Source organism: Taurulus bubalis (assembly GCF_910589615.1).
Source record: "Taurulus bubalis genome assembly, chromosome: 21".
In the NCBI taxonomy this organism is placed as follows: Eukaryota; Metazoa; Chordata; class Actinopteri; order Perciformes; family Cottidae; genus Taurulus; species Taurulus bubalis.
Window position 1 is genome coordinate 5876219 of NC_136609.1, and position 17337 is coordinate 5893555.

Sequence of the window (17337 nt, forward strand, 5' to 3'; positions counted from 1 at the left end):
TTATCGGTAAAGCAAGAGTTTCCCTCAGTCATAAAGTGATTACTGACTGACAACACACACACACACACACACACACACACACACACACACACACACACACACACACACACACACACACACACACACACACACACACTTCTGATGATGATAAGAATAATGTGCTAGGTGGTGGCAGTAATGGTGAGTTGCATGTCGGCAGGTGCTAGACACTGTGTGTGTGTGTGTGTGTGTGTGTGTGTCCGTGTGTGTGTGTGTGTGCGTGTGTGCGAGTGTGCGTGTGTGTGTTCCACACTCCAGCTCCGGTGGGCGTTGCAGGAGGGTTTATGGGAGGTTTCATAAGAAGCTGACCAGGCCCAGGTTTGGTCTCCGTGTTGTGCATCTGGATCGGGGTCACTAGTTTTTCTGCTGGAGGATTCAGTCGGAGAATGGACCAGAAGGCGACACACGCAGCAGCCATGGCAGGTGAGTCCCAGTTTGGATGGGAACCCTGAGACTGGGACACTCGGGAGCCCACTCTTACATTTTTGGATTTGTCTTCCAGCAGATTTTAGAGGAATTATTATTATCATTATTATTATTATTATTATTATTATCAATTTTATCTTTTATTTTATGCATCTTTACATCATTAATTGCCCGTTTACTTTCAATGCCTTTGGGTTCATACTTTAACAGTATTTGTTTATATTTGCACCAAATCAGCTGTATTTGTTCAGTTGGTCACATTTTTAAATGTTTATTTTTACATTTCACTCCTCCATCAAAAAAATAAATAAACAGTGTAGATAATGTGTGACTTCATTTCTGCAGGCGAAGACGAGGGGAAGACCGCCAAGAAAAAAAGTGTAAGTACAATTGTCTCAGCACTAGTTGTAATATTTATAAAACATGCACATATGTATTGCTTAATGCTCTGATACAGGACACAGGAAACCATATGCATTCATTCGTGGCTATTAAAAAGAAATTAGCACAACTGTGGCATGAACAACTCACTGTTTTCTCCCAACAACAGGCTTCTATCTGTGGCTACCCAATCAGCATCTTTTTCATCGTGGTCAATGAGTTCTGCGAGCGTTTCTCCTACTATGGCATGCGAGGTGAGCTGCTTTGTTTCTTTATATACTTTCCTTTAAAGCTGCTTTATTCATACTTTAAGGTTGTTGTTTCACTTTGCCTCACCTGCACCCAGTGGGGGCGAGTAGAGACTCAAATTCTGCACTCAAGAAAGTACTATTTTACCTCTTGAGTAGCTGATAAAATATGATAAACTACAACATTTATAAGTATATAGATATAAATATGTCTACTTTGAATGCTGATATACTTTTGCGTGAGTACAATGTTGAAAGCAGGACTCCTAATAGTACCTGATCCCCCTCCTTACCGGTCCTCCCGTGTGCAGCCGTGCTGGTGCTGTACTTCAAGTACTTCCTGCAGTGGGACGATGACTTTGCGACCACCATCTACCACACCTTCGTGGCTCTCTGCTACCTGACCCCCATCCTGGGAGCCATTGTGGCGGATTCATGGCTGGGAAAGTTCAAGTGAGTCTGAGATCCTGCAAATCTTTTACCTGCAACCAAATTTAAAAAAAGCATTGTGAATATAAATATGTAATGTATAGATTTAAATACTATTGTAGTTGAACAGCTGGGGTTATGTATCTAACAGAATCAGCTGATGTAATCCTTGAACCTTTGACCTTTGTCGATCTTATCTCTACCTGAAGCTATACACCTGTTTAACTCTTTACTTCTTCTTCCTCCTCCTCCTCCTCCTCCTCCCCCTCTGCACAGGACTATTGTTTACCTGTCCATCGTTTATACGCTTGGACAGGTCATCTTGGCAGTAAGTGCCATCCATGACATCACAGACGCAAACAGGGACGGCGTCCCCGACAACATGACCCTCCACGTGTGAGTTGAACGCACACAGAAGCGCGTGACCGGAACACGGCGGATATGTACTGACATTGTGTCCATACCGCTTTGCCCTCAGGGCGCTGTCCATGGTGGGGCTGAGCCTCATCGCTCTGGGAACTGGGGGCATCAAACCCTGCGTGGCGGCCTTTGGTGGGGACCAGTTCCAAGACCATCAGGTCAGAGTCACTCAAGCAAACACACAAATCTCCTCCGAATTATGACAAGCTCATTTTGAAATGATGGAAAAAGAGCTCTGACTATAACTACCATACGAGTACATAGTTATCCAACAAATTTCCCCTTGGGGATTAATAACGTATCTATCTATCTATCTATCTATCAATCTATCTATCTATCTATCTATCTATCTATCTATCTATCTATCTATCTATCTATCTATCTATCTATCTATCTATCTATCTATCTATTTATTCATTATTCATTCATTCAAATATATCAAATTGTTTAAATAGTTTTATCATACATTTAAGGTAGTTTCCTCAGGATTTAAGAGGTAGTTTTCTCTAATTTATGAGATAGTTATCTCATGATTACGAGATATTTCAGACAAATAAAGTATTACTGAGATTTTTACAACGAGGGATCGAGCAATTTATATGGATAAATACCAAATCCCCTTATGTACATGCATGCATGCACCATATGCAGGACCCAAGTGTTATCTCTCTCTCTCTTTCTTGCAGGTGTGTACACACACCACAGAGGCAATTAAAAAGACAAGTCACTCAGCTATCAGTGGCTCCTTGTCAGCACTTCTTGTATCTCTATTTGTTTCCAGCTAGTTGCTTATTAACCATAACCTCAGGTACATCTGTCTCAGTGACTTTATTACTCTGTTCCAGCACAGGGATCAATGACTCTGCTGGAATTGGATGTTATATAATGTATAGTTATATTAAGTTATGTATAATATAATCTTGGAAAAATGTGCATCAGTGCTTTTGGGCCCAGGTTTAAATTTCCTGCGTCCAACAGGAGAAGCAGAGAGGCACCTTCTTCTCCATCTTCTACCTGTCCATCAATGCTGGAAGTCTGCTGTCCACCGTCATCACGCCCATCCTCAGAGGTACCGCCGAGCACACAGCATGAAGCACACAGAGGACTCGCGAGTAGAGTTAAACATGAAAACTTATGTGTGTGTGTGTTTGTGTGTGTGGTTTCCAGCTCAGGAGTGTGGTATATACACCCAGCAGAAATGCTATTCACTGGCCTTTGGCGTCCCCGCTGCTCTCATGGTGGTCGCTCTGAGTAAGAAGTCCTTTTCGTTTTTGAAACGTCTCTATTCACTGTACTGAGCAGATCACTGATACTTTTATTAAGTCTTTGTAGTAACAAGTTAATTTATCCTTAAAGGGGAACTAAACCGATGTGACACATGGAGGTCAGCTTACTGCTTAGTCTATAAAAAGCTTCGTATTGTATCTTATGTTTGTGGGGTGGAATTTGGCTTTTACCAGGTCTGATGACACATGCCACTCAGTTGCATTATGGGAATTGTAGGATATATAGAGATTAAAAGTCAAGATGTATCAGCCTCTGCTACTTCCATCTTGTCCCCACAGCTTAATACAAGTACAATGCTAAATAGCTGGAGTGCCTCTTTAATAAATTACGTATTAATCTTTTTGTTAGATAATTATTAAGCCAATAAGCTTCTGGGTTGCGAAGTTGCAATTAGTTTTTTATTTGCAGTTTATTAGTAACACTGATAAATTATTAATAAACTATTAATACACTTGTTTGTTATAAGCCTGTATTACCCTCTATAATGTGTGTTTCATAAGAAAGTAGCACCATGAATATTTGCAGTGCAAAGATAAATTAATGACATCCTAACAATAATCTAATTTATTTGCTGATATTTTCCGGCAACAGCAAATGTTATATGTTATATGTGTGTGTGTGTGTGTGTGTGTGTGTGTGTGTGTGTGTGTGTGTGTGTGTGTGTGTGTGTGTGTGTGTGTGTGTGCAGTTGTGTTCGTTGTTGGAAGTGGGATGTACATTAAGACCCCCCCTCAAGGCAACATCATGGTGAAGGTCTGCCGGTGCATCGGGGTAAGTGGCTCCTCAGAGATGAGCGTCGTGTTTGTCCCAAAGGATTTCAGTTGATTTCCCAACATGCATTGAGGGCAGGACTCTCAGTGAGATCTTCCTCTGTTTTCTGCAGTTTGCCATCAAGAACCGCTTTAGGCATCGCGCTGCGGAATTCCCAAAGAGAACCCACTGGATGGACTGGGCCGATGAGAAATATGACGTGAGTGCGGTGTACATACGCGGACACAGAAACAGCAGAGTCAGCGATGTGAGGATCCTAATCCTTGTCTTTGTTTGACTCAGAAACTCCTGATCGCCCAGGTGAAGATGGTGCTGAAGGTGTTGTTCCTCTACCTCCCTCTACCCATGTTCTGGGCTCTCTTTGACCAGCAGGTGACGAAACATTATTACAAATTCAAATAGAAACACACACAAATAATGCATGCCGGTCCATGTACTGGTAGACTCCACAGACTAAAGGAGAGCTGTGTCTCCTCCACAGGGCTCCAGATGGACCCTCCAGGCGACCACCATGAACGGAGACTTTGTAAGTGTTGTACTTGCAGCTTTTTTTGCTAAAAACACAGAGAAGTTAGAAGAGATTCTAACTGTCTCCCTCTATTGTTTTCTACAACAGGGATTTCTCACAATCCAGCCCGATCAGATGCAGGTAAGACTCTTCTGTGGACTACACTTTACTCCCAGTGCGGTTGCTACGTGCTGCTGGCATGAACCAATAGAAAAGGCTTTCGAAAGAGTGACCCGCCTTCTCGCCACCAGACCGTCAACCCCATCTTGATCCTGGTTCTAGTGCCGATCGTGGACAGTTTGCTCTACCCGCTGATTTCCAAGTGCAATATAAACTTCAGGTGAGTTCATTTTTGTGTTTTTTTCTTCCCTGTGTGATGGAAGATATGACATTACTTAGTCTAGGTAAACTTTGTATTGACAATCATTTTAGTTTTTGTTTTAGCACCTTTTAAACTGTCCTTTTCAGCACAAACTATGAAGTAGTTATTGGATTATTGTTATGAATTAAATCAACAAAGTGTCAAGCTGCCAGCAACACAACAGTGGCAAGGTGGCCTTCAAAATGTACAAATCACTCAAAAATATACACACACAAATACAGCAGAAAAATGAGTTGTGTTTTATTTGCCTTTTCACTGAAGGTCTACAGTATCTATGACTGTAAATACTATATATATAAAGTTATTTTTCAAAATGTTTTTATGATCTATTGTATACATCATTTTACTATACGCTATTTAGCACGTATAAGCAGTATATAAATGATTTATAACATATAACACATGGCAAGCAGACACGTGTTTAATAATGTTTTTGTGAATTATACCTTCTGTGAATTTCAAATAATTATTCAATGCTTTAGAGTGCGATTATAATGTATTATAAAATACTAACTATGCATATACATGGACAAAATAGGATTTCCAACTTAAATGTGTGTGTGTGTGTGTGTGTGTGTCTGTCTGTGTGTGTGTCGTGCAGCCCCTTGAGGAGGATGACTGTGGGGATGGTCTTCGCTGCCCTCGCCTTCATTGCTGCTGCTCTAGTCCAGTTACAGATCGACGTGAGTGTAACGCACAACAAAACACAAACGTCGGGCAACGCGCGCACACACACACACACACACACACACACACACACACACACAGACACACAGACACACACGCACGCACACACACACACACACACACACACACACACACACACACACACACACACACACACACACACACACACACACACACACACCACCTTATGAGGCACAATTCACAAACACTTCCATGTGTCTTCTAGCAAACCCTGCCCACTTTCCCATCGAGCAGCGAAGGCCAGCTGAAGTTCATCAACATAAACAACCGATCGCTGGACGTCACAGCTGGGACCAACCAGTTCACCTTGGGGGCTTTCTCAGTAATGCACCCAACACAAACACACACACACACACACACCAAACATCTGAAGTCTCCACCCACTAAAGGTGGGAGGACATATTGATATCAGCTCATCTTCTGCTCCGACAGGCCAATGAGGATTACCTGACCTTTGACAAACCGTTTGATGTGACTGGGGATTCTTTGGTGAACACTTCAGAGACCACTCTAGTGAAAGGCAGTCGGAGTACCATGGTCATCATTCCGGACGGGCTCCGCTACAGTCTGGTGCAGGTGAGCACACCACATAAAAGAGATTAAAGTCCAATGGGAGATTTTTTAAGATGTGGTCCGAGAGCATTAATCAAATATGTCTTTCTGTCTCCAGTTCATGGACATCACAGCAAAGCCGGAACAGGGCGCTAACGCTATCCGGCAAGTCTTTTTGTGATCCTCAAATAATCCTTTTAACCAAGACATGAAGCGCTCACGATTCCTTTATGCCCGCCAATGAAGACAAGTATGATGAATCTGTGTGATATTATCCGGAAATCTTTAGATCAGGGGTTCTCCAACCAAATACAGTGAGATAATAATAATAACCTAAATTGAGCAACAGTGTGTCTTTTTGATTTTCACTCTCGCGTTCTGAATCCTCCTCCAGGTTTTTCAACGGTCTCGGCTCAGCTTTGAACGTATCGGTTGGGAGCCTGGACTTGGAGCTCATCGGCGCCAACAACATGTCCGGCTACGCCATGTTACCGAAGGGAACGTAAGACTCATCCTCACCTCCGTCACACACAGTCCTACCAGAGAAGCTTTTGACTCTGACTTGTGTTGTTCTTGTCACCTCAGCTCTCAGTTCCTGGTCCGGAGCGGCACTGACGAGTGCCTCTACAGTCAGGACCTGGGCTTCGGCAGCTCTTTCACCCTGATCATCCCGCCTACTTTCGCATTTGGACCTAATGTAACTCGTGAATACATTCTGAGTCACAACATAGTGTCACTTTTTATACATTTCTTTTGTCGAGGTAACACATCTTGTCTTGTAGTGCGAGCAGAGCGTCCAGTCCGTGGTGGACATCAAGCCGAACACCATCCACATGGCTTGGCAGATCCCGCAGTACTTCCTCATCACCGTAGGGGAAGTGGTCTTCTCCGTCACCGGCCTGGAGTTCTCCTACTCACAGGTAAGAGGGCCGCTTTCCTCTGAAGGACACCAAACACAGATATAGAATATGTCTTTTCTTAATCTCTGGTTCTTCTTCCCTTTTGCTCTCCAGGCGCCCAGCAACATGAAGTCTGTGCTGCAGGCTGGTTGGCTCTTAACCGTTGCCGTTGGCAACATCATTGTGCTCATCATCGCCGAGGCTGCGACTCTCCCGGACCAGGTGGGTGGACTTCATGATGAGCCACGTTCACCGTCTTACTTTACTCATCACATTTGAGAGAATGGATAAAGAGAATTATTTGACATGAAACTAAGATTTAGAATCTTGAGCCACGCAACATTTATCTGCGTCTTGTACGGAGAGTATTAGAAAGCTCTTTTGATGACAATGAGATAATTAAGTCGAAATATAGAAGTAGATATTTCAGTATTTGTGCCAGCCAAAATGAATCAGCTACGAGCTTCGAGCTAAATGCTAACAGGCTCAAAAAGAGAGTATTAACCGTGTCCAACGTCTCAGTTTAGAGTTATGCTGACAACACATTGTCCTCATGACCGTCTGATAGGACATAACACAGGTAATGTCGGATAAACCTCCTAGACTAGAGGGAGGTGTATTTCCTTCGGTTTGGCGCCAGGCTAACGCAGTGTTGGTGTCCGTCCACTAGTGGGCTGAGTACGTCCTCTTCGCCTCTCTGCTGCTGGTGGTGTGCGTCATCTTCGCCGTCATGGCCCACTTCTACACCTACATCGACCCGACCAAGATAGAGGCCCAGTTCGCCCAGAAGGACCCCAAAGAGAAGGAGAAGGAGAAGAGGAAGAGCGTGGAGATGAGCAGGAAGGACTCGGTGGAGCAGCGCAAGGAGAACCGGAGGAGTTCTGACTCCAGCTCCGACGAGGAGAAGACCAAACAGACCAAAATCTGAGGCTCTCACTGGACAATAATTCAGACTATTTTGTCTCAAAGTCCTGAAGAGATCTAGATTTAGATCATATAATTTAATTCCCTGGATCTTTATTGGTTAGTCATTTGTGCTTTTGCTGTTGTAAATCTTTTTTTTCTTTTTTACAACAAATTATTTTTGCACTGTATAGCATAACATCTTTATGTAATTATGTTTCATAGTCTTTTATGGAAAACACATACAAACAAACCATTCCAACATTTGTATTTATTTCCAAGCAAAGTTTTGTAATATTTTGTCAATATATATATACACATATACGATGTTATAGTGTTCCAGGGTAAAGTCTGAACAGAAATTGTTTAATCATATTCCATTTTAAAACTTGTTTGGTTTTGGTCTGGGAGAATTCTGCCCTGTGAGGATGGCTGCTCATCGAGGTCTTCAATAAAGACCAATAAAGGTGTGGATGTGAATAAAGTTGCACACAAAGGTTTCTTATGCTGTGGCTTCATTTGATACTTTTCCAGAGGCTGTGCTGAGGTTTTATGTTTGCTAACTGTATAGTTTAGAGTTGTTGAACATTCGCTCAATACTTCTTACGTTTCACCGTGTACGGTATGGAAGACTATTACTACCAAAAGCATGAGGCAAAACCAAAACAATGAAGATTTTCTTTCCATTTATTTTGCATTTTGAGAATAAAGAAACTTTCAGTATTAGTGCTAGTGCTAGATATAAGAACAAACTAATTAATAAGAAGTATTTTGTCAAAGTCGAGCATGAAGCTGAAATAAACTTTAAGTGTTGAACATTTGAGAATTAATACAACTACTGGCTTTAGTGCATTTACTGAATATTTTACTTTATTCCCAACTTTTACACACATATATATATATATATACATATATACTTATACTTATCTTGATCACTTTTTCCCTTTAATGCCTCAACACTTTAGTATTCATTATGTAATTGTCATATTATCACCTCTCCACACATTTAGGTCCAGAAAACGCCACACACACAGGTTCTCAGTTAGCATCTTTATTTCTCATGTCACTTTGAAAGCTTACAAGGAGCTCACATTTAACTTGGGAATCCTCCAATGACACAAGCAAAGATTATATACAGTACTATAAACTGTCAGCTATGATAAAGGAGACCAAATGTACACATTCTGTAGTTATTTCCGTAGCATGTTTTTCTGCAAGGTATAGATTTAATTTTTTTGCTGGAGGCAGGTGCCCATATCCATAAAGCATTCCATATTTCCATCTTTGCAGTTATAAAAATATCAGGTATTTCTTAATTTCTTTCGATCCCTGTGTTGACAAGTGCGTCTTGATGCAACTCCTCAACATTATTGCTGCATTAGCACAGGAGTAAATTCTGGAACTCTTAAGTAAACATATATAGTAAAACATGGCTATTAGCAACTTTTAGTTTTTTTGTTCTTTCTTCCTCTTACAGGCTTCTTTAAATACTCGACACACTTTCAAAGTGCAAAACAAAAATAAAAAACAAATAAACTGATCTGACGATACAAAATACAACAAAAAAGTGCAAATCATACTAAACATCTGGTGAGAGCATAAAAAGAGCGACATGGCACTTCTAGCGCGGCGTGGAGGTGAGAGGCGGTGACGTATGCAGCTTGGCTTGTCCCTCGCCTCCACGAAAAATAATGCAAAAGAGAAATTCGGAGCCAAGGAAAAATAATACTTGAAATCGGCGCTCAGCCGCCCCTTTGTAAATGTTGCGGGCTTCACTCGACGGCGTCATCCCGCCGACACGAATCCATCCACTCTTTGTTCTAAACCATTTCAAACTGACTGGTCTACCAGAAGCACAGGTCGGCGTCCCCCCACTGACTACACAAAAGAAAGAAGGAAAGGCTTCTGCCTCTAAAAGTACGCTTAGTATCGTAGTTAGTCCGGTGATTCAAAATGGAAGATTGGAACTCGGTCACTTAGAGAGAAAAACACTTGACGAACACTGAGCTCGACGCCGAGAAAGAGCAACAAAAACCCGCGATGAAATGCCGGATGTGTGCGTTGTGTATCTCAAAAAAGGCAAGGCATTTCCCGTTTCGTTCTGGGTTGTTGTTTTTTCTTTAAATATCTATTTTTAAACGTCACCAATATCTACAAAATGCGCGTGACCATTTTGTCCACAGTAATCCATTTCCCCCGCAATGACTGCTTGTAATCATGTACAGCATGGCGCCCCACTGCCTCCAAGTCCACTTAAAGCGCTTTACCTGAGGTTTCATTAAAAATGCTGCAAATTTGCCTGAACAGGGAGTCTTACATACGCATGCATGCACACACACACCCGCACACACACAAACAAACTTGCACACGCACACTAAGATAATATCCCTGCAGGTTCATCAAGCATGCTTTTCAGAGGTTCTGGGGATATGACGCCTGCATTAAGGGGGCAATGAAGTCTTGGGTTTCGGGTCGGGATGGGGGGGGGGGGGTTTCCCGGCTCCTCGTCGAGCAGATTCCATGCGGAGACTCGGCGGCGCGTGAGGTTGGAGCGGTCCAGCGTTCACGCAGAGCCCAGAGTCCGTTTCACTGCTCGGACGGTTGAGTCTCGTTCCTTCGTGGGGCGTCCCGCTGCCCTGAACTTCTCCCCTCGTCAGTGGCTGAAAGGAGTTCAGTCATTTTTAAGTGGGTTAGCCCCCACGCGCGCACACACACACACACACACACACACGGAAGGTCAAACGTGGTCGGCTGGCGTTGAATGGCTCGACCCTCTGACCTGTGGTGTTGGCGGGCTGGGAGAGCAGGGCCGGGGCAGAGGGCCGGTTACTAGGGGGAGGAGGAGGACGTCCTGCTTGTGGAGAAACTGAGAGGAAAAAAAAGAAAAAAAAGTACATTATGGTCTTCTACAGCGCAAACATAATTGTCTCAAATACATGATAGAGGGTTGTGAAGCGTTACCTCTGGAGCCGGTGGACCATGTGAGCCACCAGGGAGTCGGAGATGCTGGGGTAGGACTCCTCCGCCAGCAGGATGGCCTCCCTCAGCTCATCCAGGACCATGGGGTTCCCGTTCACCTGCTCCTGCCTCGCCTTCAGCTGCGAGCGAGGAGAGGAGGCAGAGGATTGGTCGGCACCGATTCGAAACGTTAACAACTTAAGTGACCTAGCCGTGTCCTTACCTCAGCTAGTGCCGGGGAGATGACCGTGACCAGGCTCTGTGAATAAGGCCTCTTTGGAATGTCTTTCGTCTGAGGGAAACGGGAGGAGACGAGGGAAATTAATGCAGCTTCACCTTAGGGGGGTAATCTATTAAAATCAGGACGCCGTGTTTCCCTAAATAACATCACACCGTTCCCGAGGATCGGTCCTCGTGGAACGGTGCACAGTCAGTGCATCTGTCGCAGTGGGATGAAGTGCATCTGATGACTTTATCCCTCGAGAGGCTCTCACCTGGTCTGCTGCCCCCGACTGCCCCTCCCCGTTCTGCAGCTTCTTGGGGTCCTTCTCTCGGATGGTGAAGATCCAGTCGTCGCTGCCAAAGTTGTTCCCGCCCGACGCCTGTCCGTCCTGCTCTCTGATTGGACGGACATTAAAAGAGGCGTTTGGACATTCAGCATAATAGCATGCATATAGACAAAAGATCAAACTGACGGTGTATTTCTACTGCACCAGGGAAAAAAAAAAAAAAAAAAAAAAAAAAACTCACGAGTCGGACTCATCTGAACTGGACTCCGTGGTTCTCATCTGCTCGGCCTTCCACCTCTTGTACTTGTCCACCAGCTCCGTCAGGTAGGAGGTCTTTTTAGCGTGGCGCACGATCAGCTTGTGCTTCAGCAGCTCTTTGGCGGTCGGCCTCTGAGGAAGCGAAAGGGAAGCAGGTGAGATGAGCACACGATGCAGTTCCGGACAAAAAGACAAATCTTCTTTTGTTTTTATGTGAGACGCTACTCACGAAGCTGGGCTCTTTGTTGAGGCACGCCTCGATGAACTCCTTGAGCGGCTTGCTGTAGCTGCCCTCCAGCGTGGGCGGGTTGTTCTTTGGGATGAGGAATAAGACCTTCATGGGGTGGAGCTCCGAGTGGGGCGGCTCGCCTTTCGCCAGCTCGATGGCCGTGATGCCCAGCGACCAGATGTCGGCCTGGAAAAGCACGGAGAGACACGGTGAAGAAAACAATAGCACGACTAGAAGTAAAAAAAAAAACTTTAGGAACACACGCTTTATGAGGTTTCAGCACATCAGAAGAGCTCTACAGACTGGTGACCAGCGTTTTCTAACCGGTTTAATATGAAGCCAAACACAGGACCGGTTTACCGAATTCTACCACTAGGTGTCGCAGTTGACTGAAACATGATGAGACAGAGAAATTTTGTTTTTTCTTTCGTCGGCTTCAAATCCAAAATGTTGCCAAACTGGCACCAGTGTTAGTTCTCTCTTGAGACCAACAAAGCCAGGTTTCGTCTCGTCCCGATCTTGGCTACCGTTTAAGTAAATTGGCTTTGCATTCAATCAACCCGGTTAAAGCTCGGAACGGCAAAAGCGGAAATCCACTTGACTCCTATTGGTCAAGGTCAGCTCCTTGCCTGTTGTCATAGCAGCGCGACACGCTTCCAGATGCCCGGCAGGCAGAAGCAGTGACATTCAAGAGCAGCGGGAGGAAGCGTCACTCCAAATGGAACTCTTTTCTGCCCTTAGCCATCCGATGAGCCAACGCGACTCGCCAGATGGTTTGTTCCACACCTGAGAAGCCATCACTGGAAAGTGTTTGGAGGTTCTCTCTCTCTCTCTCTCTCTCTCACACCCTAAGCCCCGCCCCTAGCTGCTGGGTAGCTCCTCACCGGACGCCCTTGGGTCCGTACCGCTGTGGTTCAGACAGAGCACACTGCGATGTTCTGTTGTTGTTGTTTGTTAGTTAGAGGAATGCAAACCTACATGACCAAATGTAACAAGAGCGTTGAGCGCCGCTCGTCGGCTCACCTTGGAGTCGTAGGCCGACTGTCTGATGACCTCGGGCGCCATCCAGAAGGGCGTGCCGACGAAGGTGTTGCGTTTGATCTGGGTGTCGGTGAGCTGCCCCGCCACGCCGAAGTCCGCCAGCTTCACCTCTCCCTGCTCGGACAGCAGCACGTTGGCGGCTGTGGGGGAGGACAAGCGGAAGGATGACGTGATGCAGCCCGGAGAACACAAACACACACACAAACACCATTGGATGCCCATGCCAGCACCATTGATCTGCAGCGCCGATATATTTCACCTAAACGGAGAACGACTGTCAGAAGCCTTTTAGAGAAGCGCTGCAGCGTTCACCTCAATCCCCCCGATGCAACACAACCTCTATAATGAATGAAACCCATAAGTGGACGTCAATACCATTAAGGCGCTACGTGATATTTGTGTGTGCTCCGTGATGCCAGTTAGCCAGCTGAAAGCCTGCGGCAGCGCTCTCAGTCCGCCAGGCTACCTTTGATATCCCGGTGGATCTTCTTCTCAGAGTGGAGGTACTCCAGGCCCTTGAGGATCTCCCTCAGGATCGTGGCGATCTGGGTCTCGTCCAGGGTCCCGGGCTCCATCTTTAGAGGTCAAACAAACAGAGGCAGTGAGTGGTGGGCCTCGGGCCGGAGGACCATTTATTCTACAGGGCTGACGGGCAGGAGCTGATATCCTCTAAGAAATGTACGAAAAGCATTTTATAGTGGAGACGTTACATTTTGTATCTCCGCTGGCGTATTGAAGGAATGCGTCACCCACAAAATGACCGTTTCTTTATCAGCGTCTCACCTTCAACTCCGGAGGAAAACGATGTTTTTTTTTTTTTCCTCGCGTGACTCAACAGCGAACGAGAATCCCCAAAACAATGGCGAAAAGTCTGGAATAGATATAGCAAAACTATATCTATAACATCCGCTACAAACGACTCGTGCAGAATCCAACCCTCATTTATTCCGTTGCATCCTCACTACTTCACAGAAACCATACTATTTAAAACACTTCTGCATAAACAATCTCACGCTTGCCCAGGTGTGCAACTGTTTTTTGTGTTTGTTTTTTTAAGCAACGTTCTGTTGAAGATGCATGCATTTGTGAAGTCGTGAGCACACGACTGGATAAATGAGACTTGGATTAAACCGCCCGAATTAACAGAGTTAGATGTAGTTGCAGTCGTTAAACGCTGATCCCATTTACGTCAATTCATCCAGACCGTTTCTCTGCGTTCATCGCTTAGACCTGCGAGAAAAACAACGTTTTCTCCAAGAACTCAAGGTGACACGAGGTGAGCTACTGATATACAGATGATCATTTTGGAGGTAAAGTGCTCCTTTATACTCCCGGGGGAACACGTGGATGTGTTACATCACACAGCAAAGGCCAAGTATCTAATGGATAGGGAGACTATTTAAACATAGGGTGTCGGATGCGTCGATGTGCACTTACCAAATCTAACGCCGAGCCTCCCCCTAAATACTCCATGATGATCCATAGCTTTGTGTCCTGGAGACAGAGAGAGAGAAAAGAGGGTGAGCTGCCAGCAGCGGGAGAAAAAGGTTTCATCGCGGTGCGTTTGTGGAGACGCCGTGAGGGCCTGGTGGGATGTTATCCGAAGCCAATCCCATTTTAGTTCAGGATTAATCAGGGAACAGGTGGGCAGAGAAAGAGAAATCCGTCCACCGAGAACCAAATAACGCTTACTGCCTATTAGAGACCACAATCTCGTCTATAACAAGTACAATAAGCTTCACCTTGAGGTACGAGCCGTAGTACTTGGTGACGAAGGGGCTGTCGCACTGGCTCAGCACGGTGATCTCCTGCTGGATGTCCTCGATCTCGTCCTCTGCCTCCTCCAGGTCTATGGTCTTGATGGCCACCACTTTCTGGGTGCGATTGTCGATGCCTTTGAACACCTCGCCGAATGAGCCCTTGCCGATGCGCTCCAGCTTGGTGAACAGCTCCTCCGGGTCGGCCTTGGTGTTCTAGCGGGAAGAGGGGGAACAAAGCAAGGGGGGAGGAAAAAGGGGAAGTCGGAATGAAACAACAACAAAAGGAAAGAAAGGGAAATGGAAAGGAGAGGAAAGAAAAGGGAATGTTTGAAAAGAACTGAATGCCGGGGGAGTAAATAGGAAACACCAGCGGGGTGCCATTCTTACAGGATACATTAATTCACTCGTTGCAACACCTTGTGTTTGTGTACACAGAGAGAAAGACACAGGATAATGAAAAGGGAAAGAGTGTAACAGTTGGATAACAGGCAGGTTAAAAGGAAGTGAAATAACATAAAATATGTTCTTAAAAATGACATCGTAGTCCTCTGAACAGCCCGTTGCATCTTTGGGGTTTATCATCTTGTGTATTTGGGTATTGTTTTCTCAATTAATCTCTGAAATCATTAAGTTTCTATATATGTTGTTTAGTTTGACCAACAGTCCCGAACCCAGTTATTCAACTCTCAATAGTTTAAACAGATTAAAATGGGGGTGCTCAGTTTTCCTTCTCGCTCGATTTAGCTTTAACACTTGAAGCTTGTGCTGCTGTGATGAAGCCAGCGTGGAACCTAATGCAGATAACCACGTTAAGTATACACGGTATATGACATTGGATACTGGGTTGTGGACAGATTTGGTGCTGTAGTTGTAAACCAGTTTGTTCTGAGAGGCAATGAGGGAAAACACAATATCACTGTTACAGCCAAAATGACTGCTGGCACCCTGAGACACATTTAAAACTCCTCTTGAGGACATAAGGACAGAGGAATTGAAGATCTCGAGTGCTCATACATAAATAAGCTCAGCACACTGTAGCAGCATGTGTATCAGAGCGTTGACCGAAAAAAGAAACCCTACTTGAACGCTGCAGGAAGTGAACCCTCCAGAGGCTGTTATGTGGGAAACACAAGAGCAGGGCGCTGATAAAAACAACCTCCTTTCATGACCTCTTCAGAGCAGAGCCGGGTCAATATGCCCGTTTTGAGATGGCTAAAAATGAAACTGCTGCCTTCCACAAAAAAGAAAAAAAGGATCCTTTGTGTCACAGATAAAGGCCCTTTTTGGTGCTGTGAAAGATATTTATTCAGGAGACTTAAAGTGTGATTCTGCAAATGGAAAGTGTGGGACAGAGGCGATAAACTGATGAGTCATATCGTGTTGCAACAATAACATGTTTTGTTTTCTGAACCAGGGTTTTAACGGAGCTTTCTATGCCAAATTTACACTGGTAGGTATAGACTCGACATTAACAAATTGCACTTGCCTCTGTGTCCTTTTAAGAACAATCGTCACCTGACTGGCAGCAAAACTTCTTCACGATTTATGATGAGTTATTATGCTCTAAATGGACTCAAGTCTTTGTTTGGTGCCAAACAAAAAATCCCAGTAGTTTGTCTCCCCCCTGAAGCATCCTCTCCCAGATCCAGAGTCTGCATGCATTTACTTCCAACGCAGAGGAATCTGCTAAAGAGCACAGGGGAAATAATCTGGTGCGCGAGGCAGTTTACATTAGGAACAGTTATCTCCGACACAATTAGCCCCTATAGGCAAATTCCTAAAGATAGCAGGGAGGCTGGACCGAGGCGCGCGTGCTTCATAGTTTCTCTGTGCAGGAGACCTCGAGACACGGCGGAATTATTGGAATGTTGCGTTCAATGCGCATCCTTCCGTTGGAAAGATGTGGCATTCAGTGGCAGAAGGACAATATACTAATGACGCCATAGGAGTGACGCGAATTAGCTGTGCTATGTTGTGCGACATCGCTCACTCACTCACACATAGTTTATATTATGGACGTATGCTTAGGTTGTTTAATATTTAACGTCTTTTGATAAATGTCAGTTACACGCCTGGCGTGCACTTGCTTCTGTGCTTCCTGGCCATTGCAGCATCACTATGGGTGCATTATGAGCCGTTTCAGTACGTTTTTTTCTGACGAGGTGAAAGTGAACGTTACCCGAGGTGCCCAAAGTCACACAGGGTGGACGGGTCTGTGAAACCCGCAGCGGGGAGTCGAACAAGTGTACATTGTGTTCTGGCAGTGACCTCGACTACGAGTTAAAGAGACGTTTGTCTTACCTGCATCCCTGGCAGGTGGCTCTGAACAGGAGAATGGGCCATGGTGCCGGCCGGCTGGCTGGTGTCTCCTCGGCTCGGCTTGTGTTTTGTTTACGGTCCCGTTAATGTCAGCAATCCTCCCGGACACCTGGCTACACAGGCCCCACTGAGACCCGTTCCAGGTTCTTTATTTAAAGAGAAAGACGCCCCCCCCACCTACACACACACCCTTTCCTGTGCGGTAACGACCCCCAAGTCATCCAAAACAGCTGAGCAAGCTAACGTTCGCTAACGCTAAAAATCCGCAACGTTAGTCCCGCTAACCAAGCTGGCAACGCGCTAAAACTGG

At 45.1% G+C, this 17337-nt stretch overlaps 2 protein-coding genes across 2 annotated transcripts; one reads left to right on the forward strand and one right to left on the reverse strand.

The window, feature by feature from the left end:
* Nucleotides 1-269: 269 nt before the first annotated feature.
* Nucleotides 270-8437, forward strand: slc15a1b (solute carrier family 15 member 1b). Its single transcript, XM_079236608.1, has 23 exons — nt 270-462; nt 811-845; nt 1016-1100; nt 1406-1547; nt 1800-1919; nt 2002-2101; nt 2922-3012; nt 3111-3194; nt 3919-4001; nt 4114-4200; nt 4284-4373; nt 4483-4527; nt 4618-4650; nt 4761-4849; nt 5493-5574; nt 5805-5921; nt 6032-6175; nt 6270-6316; nt 6546-6653; nt 6737-6848; nt 6934-7071; nt 7165-7272; nt 7721-8437. The coding sequence occupies exons 1-23, from the start codon at nt 426-428 to the stop codon at nt 7976-7978; spliced, it is 2235 nt and encodes a 744-aa protein (XP_079092734.1). The 5' UTR covers nt 270-425; the 3' UTR covers nt 7979-8437.
* A 2227-nt stretch (nt 8438-10664) lies between these two features.
* On the reverse strand, nt 10665-17051 carry stk24b (serine/threonine kinase 24b; the record flags this gene model as incomplete). The annotated part of the gene is made up of 11 exons (XM_079236531.1): nt 10665-10819; nt 10915-11051; nt 11135-11203; nt 11406-11529; nt 11662-11810; nt 11908-12093; nt 12931-13088; nt 13415-13523; nt 14386-14442; nt 14691-14921; nt 17010-17051. The coding sequence occupies 11 exons, from the start codon at nt 17049-17051 to the stop codon at nt 10783-10785; spliced, it is 1299 nt and encodes a 432-aa protein (XP_079092657.1). The 3' UTR covers nt 10665-10782.
* Nucleotides 17052-17337: the final 286 nt, after the last annotated feature.

Excerpts from the sequence above, each read along its gene's own strand:
- slc15a1b (XM_079236608.1), top strand. The coding sequence starts at position 426 with ATGGACCAGAAGGCGACACACGCAGCAGCCATGGCAG. Across the intron at positions 463-810 it reads ACACGCAGCAGCCATGGCAG|GCGAAGACGAGGGGAAGACC; the intron begins GTGAGTCCCAGT and ends TCATTTCTGCAG. Across the intron at positions 6,654-6,736 it reads GCCATGTTACCGAAGGGAAC|CTCTCAGTTCCTGGTCCGGA; the intron begins GTAAGACTCATC and ends TTGTCACCTCAG.